Consider the following 20,941-nt stretch of genomic DNA (forward strand, 5'->3'; position numbering starts at 1 on the left):
AAATGAGAGATTACACAGACTGTTTTCAAACTTCATTCTGTAGGAGTCCAGAGTTTCCTGGAGATACCACAGGACTAGAGAGGAATGATGCTAGGAACTGTGGGAAAGAGAATGTCCTGCCTGCCTCACGGTGCAGATCTAGTCGTAAGTGTCATGTATCATGTTCGAAGAAAGATACTGGCTTAAGAAAGAGGTAGTAGCCTGGCGGTGGTGGCGCACACCTTTAATCCCAGCACTTGGGAGGCAGAGGCAGGCGGATCTCTGTGAGTTCGAGACCAGCCTGGTCTACAAGAGCTAGTTCCAGGACAGGCTCCAAAACCACAGAGAAACCCTGTCTCGAAAAACCAAAAAAAAAAAAAAAAAAAAAAAAAGAGGTAGTATAGTAGTAGGTAGGCCCGGAGAGATGGCTCAGGGGTTAAAAGCACTGACCTCCCAGCATGGTGGCTCGTAACTATCTGTCACTCTAGTTCAAGGGGACCCAATGCCCTCTTCTGGCCTAAACAGGCACCAGAACACAAGTTATGCGTCGACATACATGCAGGCAACACACACAGATATGAAATAAAAAGTCAGGTGTGCTATAATCCCAACACTTGGGAGCAAGAAGCAGGTGGATCTCTGTGAGTTTGAGGTCAATCTGGTCCAAACAGTGAGTTCCAGGGCAGCCAGGGATATATACCAAAACTCCGTTTCAAAAACAAAACCAAAGGGGCTGGAGAGATGGTTCAGAGATTAAGAGCATTGCTTACTCTACCAAAGGTCCTGAGTTCAATTACCAGCAACCACATGGTGGCTCACAACCATCTGTAATGGGGTCTGGTGCCCTCTTCTGGCCTGCAGGCGTACGCACAGACAGAATATTGAATACATAATAAATAAATTTTAAAAAAAACCTAAAATTTTGACTATTCTTGCCTCTGCCTTCCCTGTTCTCCCTTTCACCACATCAAGACTGCCTCCTCTGTATAATTTTTAATTTTAAATGTATTTTATATGGTTTTTTTTTTGGGGGGGGGGGTTTCGAGACAGGGTTTCTCTGTGGTTTTGGAGCCTGTCCTGGAACTAGCTCTGTAGACCAGGCTGGTCTCGAACTCACAGAGATCCGCCTGCCTCTGCCTCCTGAGTGCTGGGATTAAAGGCGTGCGCCACCACCGCCCGGCATTTTATATGTTTTGTATGCATGTATGTCTGAGCACTACCAGGTGTATGTAGTGCCTGCCCTCAGAGGCCAGAAGAGGGTATCAGATACCCTGAGATTGGAGATGGTTGTTCTAGATGGTTGTGAGGTGGATGCTAGAAATCAGTCTCAGGTCCTCTGGATGAGCACGTGTGTGTGTGTGTGTGTGTGTGTGTGTTATCATGCATGTCATGGTGTGCTTGTGGGAAATTCAGAGGACACCTTGTGGTAATTGATTCTCTTCTTCTACCATGTGGGTTCCAGTAATCAGACTCAGCTTACCAGGTTTACAGGCAAACACCTTTACTAACTGAGCCATCTCATTGTGCTGAGAACTATTTATAGAGTTATATATTTAAGATGGCCATCACAGCTCACACCTTTAATCCTAGCACTGGGAAGGCAGAGACTGGTGGGTCTCTATGAGTTCAAGGCCAGTCATGACTATATAGCAAACCCTTATCTCAGCAACAACTTAAACCAAACAAAAGAGTTATGTTGTTGGAAACAAATTTGACAACCTCCTAGTTAAACGCCCTCCTGAAAGAATCCTTTGACTCTGCTGATTGACAGATAGCAAGGCATTCCTTCCCATCTCAGTTGGCCTCACACTGCCAGCTTTGTATTTCTTAGAGTCTCTCCTTAGAGCACCCCCCAAGCCTTCTACAGACATGGAGTCTGAGATGTGGCCTAGTCCACCATTCCTCACTGGTGATTTCTCTCGGGGAGTCTCTTTACTCTAGATAGAAAGGGCACCAAAAGACAAAAGAAAAGTCCTTCTAGTGGGTTTATTGAAGTACAGGTGACTCAAAGGCACTCTCTTCACTTGAGGGTGGAAGAAAGAGGGTCAGGAATTTAAGGTCATCTTTAGTTACAGAGTGAGTTCTGAAGCCACCCTTAGGCTACATGAGACCTTATCTACATCTCAGTCTCCCCCAGCAAAACCTCTCCACTGGCAAAACACTGCTGGGGGTTACCATCCAGAAGTTTCTTTCTCTCTCTCTCTCTCTCTCTCTCTCTCTTTTTTTTTTTGTTTGTTTTGTTTTTCGAGACAGGGTTTCTCTGTGGCTTTGGAGCCTGTCCTGGAACTAGCTCTTGTAGACCAGGCTGGTCTCGAATTCACAGAGATCCGCCTGCCTCTTCCTCCCGAGTGCTGGGATTAAAGGCGTGCGCCACCATCGCTCAGCTTTTTTTGGTTTTTCGAGACAGGGTTCCTCTGTGGCTTTGGAGCCTGTCCTGGAACTAGCTCTTGTAGACCAGGCTGGTCTCGAATTCACAGAGATCCGCCTGCCTCTGCCTCCCAAGTGCTGGGATTAAAGGCGTGCGCCACCACCGCCGGGCAGTTTCTTTCTCTTTGGGTCTTTCTGCCTCCCTCTCTAAACTGCTAGAATTATGAGATTAAAGTGTGTGACACTACTCCTGGCAGCTCTTACTATTGAAAGACCCCCGGTAGGGACCTTCCCTCAGGTGGAGACCCCGGACCCACAGACCAGGCCGAGGCCACGAGTCGGATGCAAACTGCAAGAGGTTTATTAAGTAGACACAGGTACCTGCGGGCGACAAAGTCTTTCGGAGGACTTGCGCACCTGCAGACTGGGAAGAGGACTTTTTATAGGAAAGAGGGCAGCAAAAAGCAATTTACAGAAGCAGAAGCTTGGTTATCGGAATGAGGCGGGGGGCATGAATGGTTTTCCTCTCCCAGCATGGATGTCTAGCAGCAGACATCCTGCTCTTATCTTATAGATATCCTACTTTGCAGCCATCTTGCTTTGTAGATGTCCTATCTTATAGATATCCTGTTTTCCTCTCACGAGAGCAGGCTAGCTGCTGATCTTGAGAATCTTTCAAGCAAACAGGACGTTCTCCCGGGGAGCCTGCTAGCTGCGGGTTCTGAGGAGGGGGTCTGTAGGGTCTTTCACTATGTAGCCTAGGCTGGTTAGAACTTATAGTCCTGCCTGCCTCTGCCTCCCAAGTGCCAGCATTAAAGGCATAATCCACTTACGTTCATAGTATTCCTTCAATGAGGTTTTCCGAAAGTAGATCCTTGTAGTTACTTGTGTGGGGGAGGCTGTATGTGATAATTAGCGTGGGCATGCACACACACGCATGTGCAGACCTGAGGTCCACGGATGTTTTCCATGTTTGCATTTCACAGGTTTTCTCCTTGAATTTGAGGCTCACCGATTTAGTTAGACTGGTTAGATAAAGAACTACAGGGATCTGCCTGTATCAGTCCTCTCCTAGAGCAGGGGATAATTCTTGCTTTTTAAGTAGGTATCCAAATTCAGGCCCTTCTTGAACATGCAGGCACCTTATCGACTGTATCACATGTTCAGTCCCACAGTCACTTTCTTTCTTTTTTTTTTTTTTTGTTTTTGTTTTTCGAGACAGGGTTTCTCTGTAGTTTTGGAGCCTGTCCTGGAACTAGCTCTTGTAGACCAGGCTGGTTTCGAACTCACAGAGATCCGCCTGCCTCCGCCTCCCAAGTGCTGGGCCACAGTCACTTTCTTATCTCCCAGTTTTACTTTTTCACAATATAGCAGTGTCTGAAATAATCTTGATTTTTGTGTATACAACATTTATAGTGCACCTACTACGTTCCAGGCATCGTGTGTATTGACCGTCGGATTGGCGCCTACATAAGGTAAGATCTTTAATTGTCCAGGTCATTTGCGTCTACACAGGACTCCCCAGCACTGGGACCCTCACACAGTAGGTACTTCTCTGTTCCGCGCTCCGCCCGGCCCGCCCCTCCCCCGTTCCAGGAAGTGAGGGGGTTCTGGCCGCCTGGCCTACCGCAATGCATTTTGGGAAAGCAGCAGCACCAGATCCAAGATGGCGGCCAGCAGGAGGCTGATGAAGGTAAAAGCCATTCTCTGGCGCTGGCCAGGCGGGGGGGCGTCGTCCCCGGGCCGGGACCCCCACGGCGGGCAGCGGCTCCTTGGGGCGTCGTCACCCTCCATCCCTCGTTGCGTGGCCCCGCAGTGCCGCTGTGCCGCGTGTGGAGGAGAGATGTAACGGGGCCGCCTAGGCCGCAGCCTGGGCGGGAGCGCAAGGCCGCGCCGGGAGCCGTCGCCGCCGCCGGCCCCTCGGATCAGCTCGGGCAGTTCTCGCGCTCCCTCCTTCCGGAGCGGAGCCGGGCCCTCCGTCGCAGCGGCCGCGGTCCGGGTCGAGGACGCCGTTGATGTGTGGGCCGGGCCTGGTGGCCCCAAGCTGGGCGTCCTCGGGGAAGAAAGCCGGAGCCCCGGCTGGGAGTCCGCGCCGCGGAGCCGCCCGGTCCTGGGCCGCGGTCGCCAGACTCTGAGCCCCTTTCCGCCAGCCCACAGCTCCGGGACCGGGAGGCTGCGAGGCCCGAGACGGGAAAGGAAGGAGGAGGGCAGGCGGCCAAAGTTAGGTCAGTTAGTTGGTGGTCTTTTGAAATTGTGTTGGGTCCTCGCAAACTATCGCCTTGTGACTGCAGAGTCACACAGCGGACAAGTTCCACCTCTAGGAAGGCTTGGGGTCGGCCCCCGTCGCAGCTAGGTTCTCCTTCCTATCCACCTCTTAGTCACCCTCATCTCCTTTCCCTGATGAAGCAAAGTGACATTTTTGACGTGGAGGTGGGGGTTGGCTTCTTTGGTTCGAATCAAAACCGGCCAAAGTTTACAAAAATAACTTGGAGTACGCACTTTGTATCTTGAATGTAGCGGACTGTCATCTCACTAAGTGGTTCCTTTGGTGAAGCACCCAGGTTCTAGGTTGATTTCTGTTTTTCACGGGTCCCTTTGCCGACATCCTCTGAAGACAACCCCGCCGGTGTTTGAGTGCTACCAGGTAGTGCGGCGGAGCTACCGCCTGACCGGAAATACAAAAGGCCCGGGGAGCTGGCTCCTGAGAACAGATAGCAGGGCCTCCTCCTTGCCTGCGTTGTATGTGGTTGATGGAGACGCTGGAAACAAAAGAAAACCGTTTGTTTGTTCACTGAAACCTAGAGAGAACATTGAACTAAGAGTAGAGTGGCAGTGGGCACGAAACTGCGATGATGAGCCCCCTCTCTGCCTTGCCAGTGATCCTCCCGTCATTTTCCTAAATAAAGGAGAGCTAATCGCTTCCGTGTTCAAGTCCCCCAAAGTTGCCGTCCCTCTAGTCTTATAGGTTTCAGTTTAGGAAGATAGGTGAATGATGCTGTTTCTCCTGATTTTATTGAAATTACTTTAATTCATCCACCCTCTCTCAGGTACCTTTTTAAATAACTTTTCTCTCACTACCTTTCATGAACTCCAGAGTTCCTTTCTCTAAAGCAAGTATTTAATTTTTTTATTCTGGTTAAAGTCCTCTATGGCCTTATCTGTAACAATTAATTCTAACTTCTTTAATTTTTTTTCACTTTTTATTTATTTATTTTTACTTTAAATTTTTTAAAAAATAATGTACTTATTTTTAATTTTATATGCATTGGTCTTTTGTCTATGTGTATGTCTGATCTGTGTGAAGGTGTTGGATATCCGGGATTGGAGTTACAGACATTTGTGAGCTGCCATGCTGGTGCTGGGAGTTGAACCAGGTCCTCTGGAAGAGCAGCCCAGTGTTCTTAACTGCTGAGCCATGTCTCCAGCTCCCCTAACTTCTTCAAAGTACCTTTCTTTCTTTCTTTCTTTCTTTCTTTCTTTCTTTCTTTCTTTCTTTCTTTTTCCTTCTTTTTCTTTCTTCCTTTTCTTTTCATTCATTCTTTTTTTTTTTTTTTGGACCCTGTCCTGGAACTCCCTTTGTAGACCAGGCTGGTCTCGAACTCACAGAGATCCGCCTGCCTCTGCCTCCGGAGTGCTGGGATTAAAGGCGTGCACCACCACCGCCAGGCCTCATTCTTTCTTTCTTGTGTGTGGATAATATGTTGTGCCACGGCATTCATGTAGAGATTAGAGTCCAGCTTGTCAGGCAGTTCTTCCACTGGATGGGAGCTACATGGTCCACTCAAGGGGGCAGGTTTACCCACTGAGCCATCTCATCACCCGATTCTGACTTTTTAGTGCCCATTACAGACTTTTCTGTTTTGTTTTGTTTTGAGACAAAGTTTTTCCATGAAAGAGAAAGCAGTCTCTTTGGTCTCACTGCCAACTTAAGAGGTTCTGGATGCTTTTGTACCTAATTATTGCAACAACTGCCATTTTTCCAGTTTTATTGTGTGCTTCATATTCATGATCATGTTTAGTCTTCCTTTTGATTTAGATATTATTCCAACTTTGTAGAGGAGAAAAAAGAATGCAAAGAGATTCTTTGGCTTGCCTCTGACTACCCTACAAAGGCTAAGATAATACGTGATTTAACACAGCTCCGTGAGTCCCAAACAAAGCTTAAGGATGGTATTCATTCTGTGCTCTGCCTTTGTATGTGTGTTTGCTTAGCCTGAGAAAAGCTATCTTCTCAATTCCCTTTTCTTAAGGGGAGTCTTTGGGTCACTACCTGTCCCTGGTCTGTGTGAGCCCCCCCCCCATAGCACTTCACATTCCTCTTTGTCACAGTCTGGTGCCTGTCCCATGCTGGGTTTGTGTTTCTGAAGAGCAGGAATTGGCTTTCTTCATTTTTTTATTTTTGCCTCTTATGTTTTGAGACAAAGGCCTTACTCTGCATCCCAGGCCGACTTCAAATAAATACAAAATGATTTTCCTGCTTCAGTCTCCTGACTGCTAGAATTACAGGAGTGAACCACCAGGACCAACTGACGTCATTTCATTCTGGTATCTCCATGGTCTGTCCCCATTAACCCAGTTTGGCATTCCCAGGCTGCCAGACATCTAGAAGGGGAATTACAGTTTTTAAATTGTTTTCTAAAATTTGAGCTCAGGAAAAAGTTTAAGTACTTACTAATTTAAGCTTATTTTACTTAAGTTTGTTTGGTTTTTTTTGTTTGTTTGTTTTCAACACTCAAAATTAGTCTATGGTCATCTTTATTTTTACAAATGAAGCAGTTTTGAGTTTCAATAGATTGGGAGAGTTATAACTATGGAGGAGTAGTAGACCATGGTGAGGTGGGATGATACGCTGAGTCTCCCTGGTTTCAAGTGTGAAATACTACATTCTTCGTCATATTGTCTCCATTTTTTCTCCATGTGGGAGGGGGGAAGAGAGAAGGAAATTGTGGATGGAGAGTCTTTCAGTTCAGGAGGGAAGTCCTTTTTTTTTTTTTTTTTTTTTTTTTTTTGGTTTTTCGAGACAGGGTTTCTCTGTGGTTTTGGAGCCTGTCCTGGAACTAGCTCTTGTAGACCAGGCTGGTCTCGAACTCACAGAGATCCGCCTGCCTCTGCCTCCCAAGTGCTGGGATTAAAGGTGTGTGCCACCACCTCTAGGGAAGTCCTTTTTTTTTTTTTTTCGAGACAGGGTTTCTCTGTGGCTTTGGAGCCTGTCCTGGAACTAGCTCTGTAGACCAGGCTGGTCTCGAACTCACAGAGATCCGCCTGCCTCTGCTTCCCGAGTGCTGGGATTAAAGGCGTGCGCCACCATCGCCCGGCTGGGAAGTCCTATTTTTATGTTGCTGATCATTGGGTTTGAGAGTTTAAGCCTGGTTAGTTGCAAAGCAAAAATTAAACCAGCTGGGCGAGGTAAGTAATCCTAGACTTGAGATGGAGACAAAGATCAGGAGTTTAAGGTTAGCCTCAGCTATATAATGAGTTTGAAGCTAGCCTGGGCTCCAGGAAATCCTGTCTTAAACAAACAAAAGAAAGAAAATGTCATTGCCCCTGGTTGGTCAATACTATCCCAGAGCCGGGCGGTGGTGGCGCACGCCTTTAATCCCAGCACTTGGGAGGCAGAGGCAGGCGGATCTCTGGGAGTTCGAGACCAGCCTGGTCTACAGAGCTAGTTCCAGGACAGGCTCCAAAACCACAGAGAAACCCTGCCTCAAAAAACCAAAAAAAAAAAAAAATACTATCCCAGTACTTCAGACAGAAATAAAGGAATTTCTGGTAGTGAAAAATTGAAACAGTTTGCTGTGTTTTTCTTGTTTGTTTGTTTGTTTTTGTTTTTTGTTTTATTTTTTGCTTTTTTTTTTTTTCTTGGTTTTTCGAGGCAGGGTTTCTCTGTAGCTTTGGTGCCTGTCCCGGAACTAGCTCTTGTAGACCAGGCTGGCCTCGAACTCAGAGATCCGCCTGCCTCTGCCTCCCAAGTGCTGGGATTAAAGGCGTGCGCCACCACCGCCCGGCTTTATTTTTTGCTTTTATGAAACAGGTTCTCACTATGTAGTCCTATCCTGGCTGTCCCGGAACTCACTCTGTAGGTCAGGCTGACCTGAAACTCACAGAGATCTGCCTGCCTCTGCCTCCCAAATGCTGGGATTAAAGGCTTGCACCTGGCTTTTGTTATTAGTGTTTTGCCTGGGTGTTTGTGTACCATGTGTCAGTGGAAGCCAAACTCATGGGACTAGAGTTGCAAACAGTTGTTGTTGTACCACCATGTGGGTTTGGGGAATTGAATTCAGATCCTTGGACTCTTTAACCAGTAAGCCATCTCTTTAGCCCTTTAGCTATTTCTTTAATACAACAGTAATAAAAAGCACAGTTTTGTCAGGCAGTGGTAGCACATGCCTTTAATTCCAGCATTTAGGCAGAAGTGGGTGGATCTCTGTAGGTTAGAGGCCAGCTTAGTATACAGAGTGAGTTTCAGGGCTACACAGAGAACTCTGGTTTCCAAAAAACCACCACCACCAACAAAAAATATATAGTTTCATATATCTTATTTATGTTTATACCTATGTATAAATATGACTGGAAAGTTATTTTAGGAAAAATGAATTTGAGAAAGCTTAGTAGTTGTTTATTTTTTAGATTTATTTTATGTGTAGGATTGTTTTGGATGCATGTATGTCTGTGTGTCATTTGTGTGACTGCTCCCCTCAGAGGTCAGAAGAAAGAGGGTATTGGAGCACTCTGGAGGCATAGGCAGGAGGATCTCTGTTTAAGGTCAGCTTAGTCTACACAGTGAGTTCCAGGACAGGCAGGGCTATGTAGAGACCCTGCCTTAAAAACAACAAATAAATAAAAAGAATATTGGATTTCCTGAAGCTGGAGTTGTGGGCGATTGTGAACTGTCATGTGGATGCTGGGAATTTAACCTGTGTCTTCTACAAGAACCAAATGCTCTTAATTTTTGAGTCATCTCAACAAAGGGGAGTTTTAAGAAAGTTTATCTTTTATTCCCCCAGACAGGGTTTCTCTATAGCTTTGGAACCTATCCTGGAACTCACTCTGTAGACCCTTCTGGCCTCAAACTCATATAGAGATCCCTAGTACTGGGATTAAAGGAGGAGTGAGCCGCCGCCACCACCACCACCACCTTGAAAGTTTTTTGGTTTTTTTTTTTTTTTTTTTTGGTTTTTCGAGACGGTTTCTCTGTGGTTTTGGAGCCTGTCCTGGAACTAGCTCTTGTAGACCAGGCTGGTCTCGAACTCACAGAGATCCGCCTGCCTCTGCCTCCAGAGTGCTGGGATTAAAGGCGTGGGCCACCACCGCCCGGCCCCACCTTGAAAGTTTTGAATTTCAACATTAGCAAAAAAGATTTACAATGTTAACAAAGCAATAAATACATTTTAATTTGCAAAGCCGCTAATTCAGTGTTCAAGGCAACACCTAGATTGTAACCATTGCTTTTGTCAGGAACAAGGAAATAGCTACAAAGCCCAAAGCAAAGACTGTAGAAATTGATTGCACTGGTCATGTGTTGTCCCCTCCCTACATGTTTTCCCTACGGCCCTCCCATTGAGTAGCTTCCCAAAGGGACTTTTCCCAAAGGGAACTTTGTGGATTTACAGGTGGGGAAAGTACATTTTATTAGTTATTATGGTATAATAGTTGAGCCAAGGCACTGAGATTTGTAGCATCTTTTTTTTTTACTGTAAACATTTTTTAAATTTTTTTTCCATGATATTTACTGAGTGCTACATTTTTCTCTGCTTCCCTCCCTGCCTCTCCCCTCCCCCCTTCAGTCCTCCCTCAAGGTCCCCATGTTCCCAATTTTCTCAGGAGACCTTGTCTTTTTCTACTTTCTACTTCCCATGTAATTAGATCTATGTAAGTCTATCTTAATGTCCGCATTGTTGTCTAAGTTCTCTGGGATTGTGGTTTGTAGGCTGGCTTTTTTGCTTTATGTTTAAAAACCACCTATGAGTGAGTACATGTGATAATTGTCTTTCTGAGTCTGGGTTACCTCACTCAAAATAATGTTTTCTAGCTCCATCCATTTTCCTGCAAAATTCAAGCTGTCGTTATTTTTTTTCTGCTGTGTAGTACTCCATTATGTAAATGTACCACATTTTTTTATCCATTCTTCGGTCGAGGGGCATTTAGGTTGTTTCCAGGTTCTGGTTATGACAAAAAAAGCTGCTATGAACATAGTTGAGCACATGTCCTTGTGGCACGATTGAGCATCCTTTGGATATATACCCAAAAGTGGTATTACTGGGTCTTGAGGAATGTTGTTTCCTAATTTTCTGAGAAATCGCCACACTGACATCCAAAGGGATTGTACCAGCTTGCATTCCCACCAGCAGTGCAGAAGTGTTCCCTTTTCCCCACAACCTCTCCAGCATAAGTTGTCATCAGTGTTTTTGATCTTGGCCATTCTTACAGGTATAAGATGGAATCTCAGAGTTGTTTTGATTTGCATTTCTCTGATGACTAAGGATGTTGAACATTTCCTTAAGTGTAGCCATTTTAGATTCCTCTATTGAGAATTCTCTGTTTAGGTCTGTACTCCATTTTTTTTTATTGGATTATGTGATCTTTTGGTGTCCAATTTCTTGAGTTCTTTGTATATTTTGGAGATCAGACCTCTCTGTCTGAAGCAGGATTAGTGAAGATCTTTTCCCATTCTGTAGGTTTTGTTCTGTCTTGTTGACTGTGTTCGATTTGTAGCATCTTTAGAGTGTTTTTGAAGTAGTGTTCACTTGGTGTACTTGCTCAGTCTCTAAGCGTAAGCGTATGCCAGGGAGCAGGAGTTATTCAGTAGCAGTTCATTCCTTGGAAGTAATTGTACTAAGCAATGACCAGTTTTGCTCTTGAATACAGGTTTATATCCTCCTAACTTGGTAATTAGCTATAGAGCATTGACATTGTCTTAAGAGGTGAGTGGGTGTGTTTATGTAGTTCTAGCTACTGAGGAGCTTGAGGCAGGAAGATCCCTTGGAGCTGGAAGTTCCAGGCTAACCTGGGCAACATAGTGTATGTGAGATTCTAGCTCAAAAAAATAGAAAGGTGGGGAGTGAGGCAAGTTTTTTTTTTTTTTTTTTTTTACATGATGTTATACATGGTAAGCCATTATCAATGACTTGAATCCATGGTGGGAATGGATTCTGGGGTTTTAAAATTGAGAAAAGGGCCGGGCGGTGGTGGCGCACACCTTTAATCCCAGCACTCGGGAGGCAGAGGCAGGCGGATCTCTGTGAGTTCGAGACCAGCCTGGTCTACAGAGCTAGTTCCAGGACAGGCTCCAAAAAAAAAAAAAGCTACAGAGAAACCCTGTCTCGAAAATCAAAAAAAAAAAAAATAATAATAAATAAATAAAATTGAGAAAAGTAGGGTCTGGAGAGATGGCTCAGTGGTTAAGAGCACTGACTGTTCTTCCAGGGGACCTGGGTTTAATTCCCAGCACCCACATGGCAATTCATGACTGGCTGTAACTCCAATTCCAGGGGATCTGACACCTTCACACAGACATATATGCAAGTGAAACACCAATGCACATAAAATAAAAATTATTTTTAAAAGTTGAGAAAAGTGTTTTTGTGTGTGATATGTTTGATTTAGTGATGCACACATGTAGAAATCAGAGAACAAGTTTTGGGAGTTGGTTCTCTTCCATTATGCGTTTGATGATCAAACTTACATCAGGCTTACATGGCAAACACTGTGTTGTGCCATCTTGTCAGGTCCTACCCTTGTTTAGTATTTGGTGCTGGTGTTGCTAGAGATTGAACATGAATGCTTAGGCTGGTGTGTTACATTGAGTTATACCTGTCAAATTTGCATTTTTTTTCTCCTAAGGTTATGTCTTCCAGTCAGTTGAGACTAATTCAACCATCCTTAATAATACTAGTGTGGGGGGATGCACGGGGAGGGGGGGTGCAAACGTGTGCAGGAGCACATGCATGCTGGATACCCTGGGTGCACAGTAGGTGAGCATTTTGCCATTTAACTATATGCCCACCCACCCCCTTTTTTTGTCATTTAACTTATCCGTTTGTCTATCTATCTCGTATTTTCAGAACAGGTTTTCTCTGTGTAGCCCTAGTTGTCCTAGAACTTGCTATGTAGACCAGATTGGTCTTGAACTCAAGCGAGTTGTTTGTTTCTGCTTCTAGAGTTCTGGGAGGATATTTGTTGTTTATTTGAACAGGGTTTTGATGTGTTTCTCAGAATAACTTTGAATTCACAATAAGCAGTTCTGCTTCAGCCTGCTATTAAGTGCTAGGGTTATGGAGGTAAGTCACCACCACCACTTTTTTTTTTTTTTAAAGACAGTATCTCCTAGCCAGGCTAGCCTCAAACTCACTGAGGATGACTTTGAATTTATGATCTTCCTGCCTCCAACCTGAATGCTTAGATCACAGATTGTTCCACAAACCTGGTTTATAATAAGCAATGCTGGGATCAAACCTAGGGCTTCATGCATGCTAGATAAGCACTCTACCAATTTAAGCTATATCGCTAGCCTCTACCTACGAGAGACTCTGCTGAGCTATGCCACGAGTTTCTCTTCTCTCCATCTTTGGTGGACCATCTGCACATTTCTAGGATTCCTTATCAGTCAGTCTTTCCTTTTATATACATTCCTGCCTAGCTATATGTTAAAGTAGTATGTGGTCGTGTGGAGTTTGAAAGGGTTTCAGGTGCCCAGGGGCAGCTCAGAGATTGAGATTGAAGGAAGGAAAGCAGGGATGAGGCTGGCACTCTGGTTTCATAAGTTTACATTCCTTCAATATCTGATTTCCCGCTTATCTGCTCCCCACTTGGCCATGGAATCCCCTAAACATAGCATGCTGTTCTCACTGGATTTATTTATTATTGTTGTTGGGTTTTTTGTTTTGTTTTTGTTGTTGTTGTTTTTTAATGATTTATTTAACTTTATTTTATGTGCATTGGTGTAAAGGTGTCAGATCTCGTGGAACTGCATTTTCAGACAGTTGTGAGCTGCCATATGGGTGCTGGGAATTGAACCCGGGTCCTCTGGAAGAGCAGTCAGTGCTCTTAACCGCTGAGCCATCTCTCCAGCCCCAAATACTCATAGATTTAAACAAATTTTTTTTTTTGATTTTTTTTTTTTTTTTTTTGAGGCAGGGTTTCTCCGTAGCTTTTGGTTCCTGTCCTGGAACTAGCTCTTGTAGACCAGGCTGACCTCGAACTCCCAGAGATCCGTCTGCCTCTGCCTCCTGAGTGATTAATGGCGTGCGCCACCACTGCCTGGCATGTTGTTGTTTTTTTGAGATAGGATTTCTCTGTGTAGCCCTGGCTGCCCTGAAACTCATTCTGTAGACGAGGCTGACCTTGAACTCAGAGATTATGTGTGCCCTGCCCCCACCTTTTCCCAGTGCTGGGATTAAGGGCATGCACCACCACTTCCCAGCTTCTCACTGGGTTTAAAATTCTTTAAATTTTATTTTATGTGTATACATGTTTTGCCTACATGTATATCTATCTATGTACTATGTGCATGCCTAGTACCCAAGAAGGCCAGAAGAGGGTGTTGGCTCTCCTGTCACTGGAGTTAAAGGTGGTTGTGAGCTGCCATGTGGGTACTGGGAATCAAACCTGGGTCTTCTGGACAATCAGCCAGTCTTCTTTTAACTGCCGAGTTATCCATCTCTCCAGTCCTTTCTAATTTTTATTTATTTGTTTATTTGCTTTTGCTGCTGTTTTTTTAGGGTTCCCTTTATGTAGTCTTGTCTGTACTAGAATTCGCTATGTAGAAGAGGCTATACCTCAGTTCCTTGTAATGCTATCCCTGAGCCATCTCACTGACCCCTAACTCCCCTTTTTGGTGTACAATAATCTGGGGCCCGGGGCTGGAGAGATGGCTCAGTGGTTAAGAGCACTGACTGCTCTTCCAGAGGTCCTGAGTTCAATTCCCAGCAACCACATGGTGGCTCACAACCATCTGTAAGGAGATCTGGTGCCCTCTTCTGGCATGCGGGTGAACATGGAGGCAGAATGTTGTATACATAATAAATAAATCTAAAAAAAAAAAAAGAATCTGGGGTATTAAGCAGTCAGGCAAGGCACTCTATTCCAGTGTGATGTGTCTATTTTCTCTATATTGAGTGATTTCTTATCCTTTGAGACTCTGCTTTAAGGGGTACCTTCTTTGGGCCCTGGTGAGTGAGTTATGAGAAATGGTATACATCTGTCTCTCAGAAATTCCATCTGGCCGGGCGGTGGTGGCGCACGCCTTTAATCCCAGCACTCGGGAGGCAGAGGCAGGCGGATCTCTGTGAGTTCGAGACCAGCCTGGTCTACAAGAGCTAGTTCCAGGATAGGCTCCAAAACCACAGAGAAACCCTGTCTCGAAAAACCAAAAAAAAAAAAAAGAAAAGAAATTCCATCTGTCCATTGAGTATCCCCCATGTCTGCCAACTCAGTGACACCCCAGCCCCCAACACTGAGGAATAGGTGACATATGGCTTATTCCTTTAAGAATTAAATAAAGTTTTAATAGTTGAAGAGAAAATCCTTGGGGGACTACAGATTTTTCTTCTAGCCAGCCTTGACCTGCCTAGAATATACACTGGTGAAGCTAAATCCTTCTTTTCCCATAGTTGTCATGGGCAGTGTCTCCAAGAGCCCCAGAAACTATCAGCTTCCCAAGCAGGCGGCCCATTTGTCATACTTAGATTTTATTTGGGCCAACCCATAGGTGCTTTCCAGAAGCACCAAGAACTAGCCTGATTTTACCCTTGGGTTGGCTATATAGCATGGGCGTGTCCTCTGCTCTTCTGGGGTGAGTCTTGGCAGGACCAACTTCTAGGCAGCCTCTGGAAGATATGTCACAGAAGGTGATGCTGGTGGACTTAATGACAGATAGCAGCAGATAGCAGAGCTGCCTCATAGCCTTTAGGTTTCAGTCACAGTCCTAGAAGTGCCTGGAGAGGGTGGGGGATAAGAGAGATTGATATTCTCCTTTTTGGACTCCTGAGAGCTAGACTTGGTGATTGGGAGCTTAAAATTCTTAGCCAAGTGGTCCTGAGGAAGGTAACTTCTCTGCCTTAAGTTACTTTTTTTTTTTTTTTTTTAATTTTATTTTCGAGACAGGTTTCTCTGTAGCTTTTGGTTCCTGTCCTGGAACTAGCTTTTGTAGACCAGACTGGCCTCGAACTCAGAGAGATCCGCCTGCCTCTGCCTCCCGAGTGCTGGGATTAAAGGCGGCGCCACCACTGCCCGGCCTTAAGTTACTTGATCTGTGTGTAGGTTAAGTAAGTTAAGATATATTAAGTACTTGGCAAGTGTTTGTCATATACTAAGATATTATAGATTTCATTAATCAACAAAGTGAAACAACACTGGGCATCGTGGTGCACTGTAGTCTCATTGTGTAGACCATGCTGGCCTCAAATCACAGGAATTTGCCTGCCTCTGCCTCTCAAGTACTGGGCACATTAAGTGTGAACTACCACACCCAACTGCTTGCCTTTTTTTGTTTTGTTTTTTGTTTTTTGTTTTTCAGGACAGGGTTTCTCTGTGTAACATCCCTAGTTGTCCTGAAACTAGCTTAATGGGTTTATTTATTTTTTTGTTATTGTTTTGTTTTGTTTTTTGTTTTTTTTTTTGGTTTTTCGAGGCAGGGTTTCTCTGTAGCTTTGGTGCCTGTCCCGGAACTAGCTCTTGTAGACCAGGCTGGCCTTGAACTCACAGAGATCTGCCTGCCTCTGCCTCCCGAGTGCTGGAATTAAAGGCGTGTGGCACCACAGCCTGGTGCCTTTTTTCTTTCTTTTTGTGTATGTGTGCAGTGTATACATGTGTGTTGGTGGTGTGTACACCCATGTACATGTGTATGGAGGCGAGAGATTGTGCATTGTCACTCTACAAGTTATCCCCGTGAGACAGGGTATCCCAGTGAATCTGAAGCTTGCTGCTGGCATGCTGGTCTACATAGAGTTCCAGGACAGCCCAGACTACACAGTGAGACCCTGTGCGCGCCGCCCCCCCCCCAAGAAAAGAAGATTCTCCCCTACACAGTTTCTTTGAAAAAAAAAATAAAGAGGGGCTGGAGAATTGGCTTAGTGGCTAAGAGCTCATCTTGCTCTTTCAGAGGACCCCGTACCCACATGGTGGTTCACATCCATCAGTCATCCTACCCAGGGATCCAACATGTGGTACACATACATGCATGAAGGCAAACAGAAATACAACATATAAAATATAACAGATTTTTTTTTTTTTTTTTTTTGGTTTTTCGAGACAGGGTTTCTCTGTGGCTTTGGAGCCTGTCCTGGAACTAGCTCTGTAGACCAGGCTGGTCTCGAACTCACAGAGATCCACCTGCCTCTGCCTCCCGAGTGCTGGGATTAAAGGCATGCGCCACCATTGCCCGGCTTTTTTTTTTTTTTTTTTTGGTTTTTCGAGACAGGGTTTCTCTGTGGCTTTGGAGCCTGTCCTGGAACTAGCTCTTGTAGACCAGGCTGGTCTCGAACTCACAGAGATCCGCCTGCTTCTGCCTCCCGAGTGCTGGGATTAAAGGCGTGCGCCACCACCGCCCGACTATAACAGATATTTTTAAATTAAATTTTTTTTTTTTTTTTTTTGGTTTTTCGAGACAAGGTTTCTCTGTGGTTTTGGAGTAAAAATTTTTTTTTAAGATTTATTTATGTGTATGAGTATTTTGCCTGCACATCTGGTGTCGTGCCTGAGGAGGTCAGAAGAGAGTGTCATATCCCTTGGGGCTGGAGTTACTGCTGGTTTTGAGCCTTTATGTCGGTGTTGGAAGCTGAACCCTGGTCCTCTGGCCCCACACAGTCTCTGAGGGCCCTTGGAGAGTAGATGCTGATGATGACTTTGATTTAAAGATAAGGTGAAAGTGAGCTTTGGAGTCAGACCTACTGTCTATCTGCCCTGCTCTTAGCACTCTGCTCCTGTTGGCCACTCTTGGGCTTAAAGGACAGGTGGTTTGGATTCATTCATTCTGTTTTCTTTTTAAACAGCTTTGGGAGTAACCCCATGGGTAATAGATAAGATTCTGAGCTACACACTAATTCTTGTGCTAATTTTGACAGCTCTAGGTCTGTATTGATTATTTTTGTTTTCTGTCCTTCATTATTATCTTGCCAGATTTTGCTTCTACCTTAGTAGTTCAGCAGCAGTTTTGGTAGCTGTTAGCCCAGCAGGCACACATTTAACCAGAACAGACACTAAAGCCAGTGCTTATTGGTAGGATTTGTATATTTCTGCAAGGGGATATTGCCTGCCCCTGTCACTAGTAGAGGAAGAAAGTATAACTCAGAAGGCTAATAGCCTCTGAGCTTTTTCTTTTCTTTTCTTTTCTTTTTTTTTTTTTCGTTTTTCGAGACAGGGTTTCTCTGTGGTTTTGGAACTTTTGTTTTTTTGAGACAGGGTTTCAGGATTTCTCTGTGTATCAGCCCTGGCTGTCCTGGAACTCACTTTGTAGCCCAGGTTGACCTTAAACTCACAGAGATTTGCCTGCCTCTGCCTCTCAAGTGCCCGGCTGAGCTTTTTCTAATGTGTTAACTGGCTGTTTTACATCAGTACCCCTTGTTATGAAAAAGTCAGCCTAAGCTTACAGAAGAAACCTGCTTCCTTCCCCTCCCCGCAGCACTACCACAGGCCTTCTTTTTCAACCCCTCACCATGTGTTTGATGTAGGTAGTTCCTGGTCTTCTTGTTCTGTGCCTCTAGGTCTGTTGTGGATAGACTTGAGGCTGGTGTCCCAATCCTTGAGCTCCCAGTTTAGTAGGGGTGCAGGACTCTCAAGTGTGTAATGTAGGTAGGTCAACAATGCCAGGCACACCCTTGTTCAGATGAAGACAAACATTCCAGGAGGTAGGCCTGTGAGAAACTGCCTGCCTGTGGAGCCAGGGTCCTGACTGGGCTTGCCCATGGGTTGTGTAGGCAGCATTTTCCTTTAAGCATGAGCTGTAGCTGTCTTCAGTTATATTCTTTTAGATTGACCCGAGGCCTAGCAGTATGCTGTGGTAGAGTAGCAGGGACCTATGTTTAAATGTTGTTTTCTGCTTTTAACTTGTTTGAATTGTTACTTTGAGACTTGGTGGGTATCCTCATAAAGAGGATAATGAAATGACCTCATAGATTGAGAAAGTAGTAGTATTATGTTAGTTGTAATAATAATTAAGTGTAAGCATACAGCTGATCCATGAGAAGCATGAGTCACTCCCTCCCTCCCCCATTGCTGAGAATTAAGTGAAATGAGATTTACGTTCAAGCATTCTGAAGGATTATGTTTAAATTTGCAGGATATATAATCATATTAAAATCATAATTTTATCGTCAAGCAGTTTCATTGTACACACTTGGAAAATTTCCACTAATGCTAAAATTAGAAATTTTAGTTTTTTTAATACTTATTTTGAGACAAGTCTCACTATGTAGTCTTGTCTACTTTTTTTTGTCAGCTTGGCTGTCCTTGAAGTCACTATTTGACCAGACTAATCTCAAACTCAGAGAGTTCAGCCTTTCTCTGCTGGGATTCAAGACATGAGCCAACACACTAAATTTTGTTTTTTTGTTTTTCTAGACACGGTTTCTCTTTGGAGCCTGTCCTGGAACTAGCTCTGTAGACCAGGCTGGTCTCGAACTCACAGAGATCCGCCTTCCTCTGCCTCCCGAGTGCTGGGATTAAAGGCATGCGCCACCACTGCCCGGCATAACACACTAAATTTTTATTAATTTTTAAAAGTATTTCATTTTTATTTGAAATTGTATACCTGTGTGCCAGTATGTGCATGTGAATACAGTGCTCTCTGAGGTCAGAAGAGGGGGCATTGGATCTCTTGGAGCTGGCGTTGCAGGGAGTTGTGAGCTACCTATCATGGGTGCTGGGAATTGAAATGTGGGTCCTCTGTCAAGAGCAGTATGTGCTTTTAGTTGTTGAGCCATCTTTCCAGCCCACTTTGATTTTATTCATTCATTCATTCCTTCATTCATTCATTCATTCATTCATTTGGTTTTTCGAGGCAGGGTTTCTCTGTGGCTTTGGAGCCTGTCCTGGAACTAGCTCTGTAGACCAGGCTGGTCTCGAACTCACAGAGATCCGCCTGCCTCTGCCTCCCGAGTGCTGGGATTAAAGGCGTGCGCCACCACCGCCCGGCTTTGATTTTATTTTTTGAGAAAGGGTTTCAGTATGTAGCCTTGTTGGCCTGGAACTCACAGAATTATCAGGCATATGCCACCATTCCTGGCAAATTTAGGCATTTTGATGGAGTAACACAAAATCGGGGAGGTGCTGTTTTACATTGTTAATGCTCTACCAGTTATGTTTGTGATGTTTGAACTCTTCTTACATATCCAATGCCAACCTGCTGGGTTTTGTTTTAACCAGTTAAGCGGTGCTTAAAGAAACAAACAAATTCATTATGCCTTCTTTCTCCCTGTATTCAGCCTGGCTTTCCTGCCTAGCTATATTCTGCCCTGCCATAGGCCACAGCAGCTTCTTTATTAACCATAAGAGGGGCTTCCCACATCAGGGCAATAGAGAATGCCTTTTTTGTTTTTCCTTTTTTGTTTTTCGAGACAGGGTTTCTCTGTGGTTTTGGAGCCTGTCCTGGAACTAGCTCTTGTAGACCAGGCTGGTCTCGAACTCACAGAGATCCGCCTGCCTTTGCCTCCCGAGTGCTGAGATTAAGGCGTGCGCCACCACTGGCTGGTTGAGGAGAATGCTTTAATCCCAACATTTGGGAAGCAGAGGCAGGTGGATCTCTGAGTTCAGGGCCAGCCTGGTGTAGAGTAAGTTCCAGGGTAGCCAGGGCTACACAGAGAAACTCTGTCTCAAAATAAAACAAACAAACAAAAAGTGTACACCACTACACCTAACTTCTTTTTCTAATTATTGTGCATGTGTATACACGTATTTACCACTCTCAGTGTGTGTGTGTGCCTCAGAGGACAATTTTGGGAAGTTGATTCTTCCTTCTGTCTTTGGGTTCCTGGTATGAAACTCAGGTCATCAGGTTTGGGTGACAAGTGCCTTTACCCATCTTGCTGACTCATGTTCTGTCCTTTTCTAATGGAAGCACAGCCTTGCCCAGTGCTATATATAGCCACAGTGACTGTGGAAGGGCTATCCTGGCCTTGGTCCAGCCCTGGACCTGCTGTATGAGAATTCTGTGACTTGGGCTTCTCTGAGCCTTTGCTTTTTACCTCTATAGAATGGGCCATTTGTGCCTGTTTTACTCTCATTCTGGTGTTTAAAGCTCTGATCACTGCCAGGTGTGTGATGCACACTTTTAAACCCAGCACTCAGGATGCAGAGGCAGGCCTGGTGTGCAGAGAGAATTTCAGGACAGCCAGGGCTGTTATACAGGGAAACACTGTCTTCGAAAAAACAAATGAACAGCTCTGGTCATAACTCATGTGCTGCATGTTGTAATAGTGTGGAGTGTTGTCAAGATTGTCTGTCCCCACCCCTGCCTGCCTTTCCCTTGGCATGTATTTCTGAATGTTGCTGCACTTTTGGATGATACTCTGAATTGATGCCTTTGATAGATAAATGTGGTAGTGATGGATTTTTTTTAATTGATTTTTATTGAGCTCTACATTTTTCTCTGCTTCCCTCCGTG

At 44.8% G+C, this 20,941-nt stretch overlaps 1 protein-coding gene across 1 annotated transcript in view; it reads left to right on the forward strand.

Moving 5' to 3' along the window:
- Positions 1-3,978: 3,978 nt before the first annotated feature.
- Positions 3,979-20,941, forward strand: part of Ube2l3 (ubiquitin conjugating enzyme E2 L3) — a 50,815-nt gene continuing 33,852 nt past the window's right edge. The window contains exon 1 of the mRNA XM_057765427.1: positions 3,979-4,039. Coding sequence (XP_057621410.1) covers positions 4,013-4,039 — 27 coding nt within the window. The 5' untranslated portion in view covers positions 3,979-4,012. The remainder of the gene's footprint in view (positions 4,040-20,941) is intronic.

This window comes from Chionomys nivalis, chromosome 3 (assembly GCF_950005125.1).
Source record: "Chionomys nivalis chromosome 3, mChiNiv1.1, whole genome shotgun sequence".
Taxonomy (NCBI): domain Eukaryota; kingdom Metazoa; phylum Chordata; class Mammalia; order Rodentia; family Cricetidae; genus Chionomys; species Chionomys nivalis.